At 37.8% G+C, this 2,500-nt stretch overlaps 1 protein-coding gene across 1 annotated transcript in view; it reads right to left on the reverse strand.

Moving 5' to 3' along the window:
* The window catches only part of LOC101854728 (cytochrome P450 2F2-like), a 5,626-nt gene extending 3,518 nt beyond the window's left edge, over positions 1-2,108 (reverse strand). Inside the window, exons 1-2 of the mRNA XM_005101222.1 lie at positions 1,915-2,108; positions 1,039-1,172 (exon numbers count right to left, since the gene is read on the reverse strand). Of these exons, the coding sequence (XP_005101279.1) occupies positions 1,039-1,172; positions 1,915-2,108 (328 nt within the window). The remainder of the gene's footprint in view (positions 1-1,038; positions 1,173-1,914) is intronic.
* Between the last annotated feature and the right edge of the window lie 392 nt (positions 2,109-2,500).

The raw sequence follows: 2,500 nt of genomic DNA on the forward strand, positions 1-2,500 counted from the left end.
TATATATGTACTGTTGTAACAAAAAGTGAACGTAAAGGATTAGTGTTGTATGTAAAGAAAACAGAATGCATGGTAATATAAAAAGAACAGCAAATCCTAGTTGTAATCTCATTAGCAGAGGTGTAAAAATCAAACAAAACCAACAGTTTAAATATCTAGGATATATGATAACATCTGATTTCAAATGTTCCACAGAAATTTAACGGAGAATTACAATGTCTAAGGCTAGTTTCAATAAAATGAGCCCAGTCCTGAAAAATAGAAACATCTCAATGAACACCAAAATGAAAGTTCTGAAATGCTATGTTTGGTCAACGCTTCTACATGGCTGTGAATGCTGGACAATCTCTAAAGACAGTGAAAATAAAACTGAAGCAACAGAAATGTTGTTTCTTAGGAGACTGCTAAGAGTATCGTGGAAGGAAAAGAAATCAAATGAGGTAGTGCTTGATGAAGCCCACGTGGGACGCTCAATGATGAAAACAATCAGTAAAACGGCAAATGCAGTTTTTGGGACACATGCATAGACATAATGGTCTTGAATATCTAGCTCTCACTGGCAAAGTGGCAGGTCTGATGTTTCAAGGAAACGGTCAATTTTGAAACAGGCCGCAAATTATAAGAAGTTTGGGTCCATAGAAGAACAGAACTCGAATTCAGACCCCGAGTAACTTACAGTAGGCAGCTGTTTTTAGGCTAAAACAGCACCTGGACATGGGTGGCTGGTGCCTCTATAAATAAATCATTGATGGTCTGGTCTGGTCTCACTGGCAAACTTGGGGGCAAACGAGGCAGGGGTAGGCCCAGAACAACATACTTAGGGAACCTAAACAAATGGGTAACAGGGAAAGATCAGGGAAACTTAGCTTTTTTGAATATGAATTTATGAATCCACAAGCTTTAAAAATTGACACCCTCACAATTTCCAGTTTGTGACTATGCCTGTTTTTTCAGTGGTCTTCATATATATTATATATATATATCAAAGATGATGATCTATAATTTAGGACTAAAGGTGACTTTTAAGATAATTATCACCTCGTCCTCTTGTGAAGGGCTCGTAACCCAGACCCCGTGGTCGTTCTGAAAAGACCTCCGCGTTCTTGACGAAGGTCTCTTTGATGAGCTTCAGACCTGCTACGACCACCACTGGACGCCAGCCAAAATATACGCTGAGGAGAAGGATACACAACCTGTTTAGTAAGACTTTTTCGGCACTTCTAACACTATCACATCATTTTAAAATGTTTCGAAAATTAGAAGTGTTAAATGACAGTAGCAAACACAGAAAAAAGAAAGAGGAGAGATAAGAAAGATAAACGTTTGATGGGAAAGAATGAAAAAAAGCATAAGAGCGCAGTCAGCCACCTACATGCACGACGTGACTTTGAGTAAATTTAAGATAGGTTTGTTTTTGAAAAGATGAGTTGAGAGACAAGACAAGATGAGATAAAGTAGTTACTGATATAATCAGTTCAGAATAAAATGTCAAAATACGTCTTGGCAAAATGTATATTGTGCTATAATCAGCACGCTGTCTGTATAATATTAGAAACAAAAGTTAACAGAATGCAAAATTATGAAACTAAACATTCTTAGCTAAGTATTTCATTAAATATTAATAAATTTATAAGTACTAATTTTTCTTCTTGACTTTTGTCTTCTCTTTCTGATCTTTTTCTATATTTCCTTCTCGTTGTTGTTCTTGTTGTTATTGATGTTGCTACTGCTGTTGTTGTTGTTGTTGTTGTAGTCGTCGGCGTCGTCGTTCGAGCTGTTTTAGTTACTATTTTATTTCCGTTGACTTTTTACCCTTTTGAACCCATCCAGACCCAGTATCTACCATCCCGGATAAGTTTTGAACCCCCCCCCCCCCCCCCACCAAAACATGACAAGTCCATCCACTTCCCTTACCTGAAAATGTCCCCGTATTCCTTCCTGAGCCGAACCACAAGACTCCTGACGTCCTCCCAGATGAGCAGGTGCAGGTTCCCGAGGAGGGGCAAGAGGCGTGGTCCAGGGGGCAGCAGGACTGGCCTGACTGACAGGAGGAGCCCGCCCACCGCTAGGAGAGTGAACAGGATGGCCACGGTCACGGCAGTCTCCATACTGAACAGGGCACTCAACTCCTGACCCTTCCTGATTTGACTTGAGGTGAGTTATTGACTTGATTGGATTACATGAGGGTGATTGGACTTTATATATATATATATATATATATATATATATATATATATATAAAAATATATATATTATATTTATATATTTATATATTATATATATACATATATATATATCATATATAATATTATATTATATAATAGTGAAAGGAAAGAATTCCTAAGAAATCTTCCGTAAATTGGTCATTAAGTAAGGTGGAGATGTAATGAGTAAGAAGCAAATCATTGGTTCTATTTATTGTTTAATGCGGCACAGACGAATCTGGAAGACTTGGCAGCGATCTCACTAAAGAATGCATCATTTCAGGGATCAAGGAAGT

Source organism: Aplysia californica, unplaced genomic scaffold (genome assembly GCF_000002075.1).
Source record: "Aplysia californica isolate F4 #8 unplaced genomic scaffold, AplCal3.0 scaffold00274, whole genome shotgun sequence".
Classification (NCBI taxonomy): Eukaryota; Metazoa; Mollusca; class Gastropoda; order Aplysiida; family Aplysiidae; genus Aplysia; species Aplysia californica.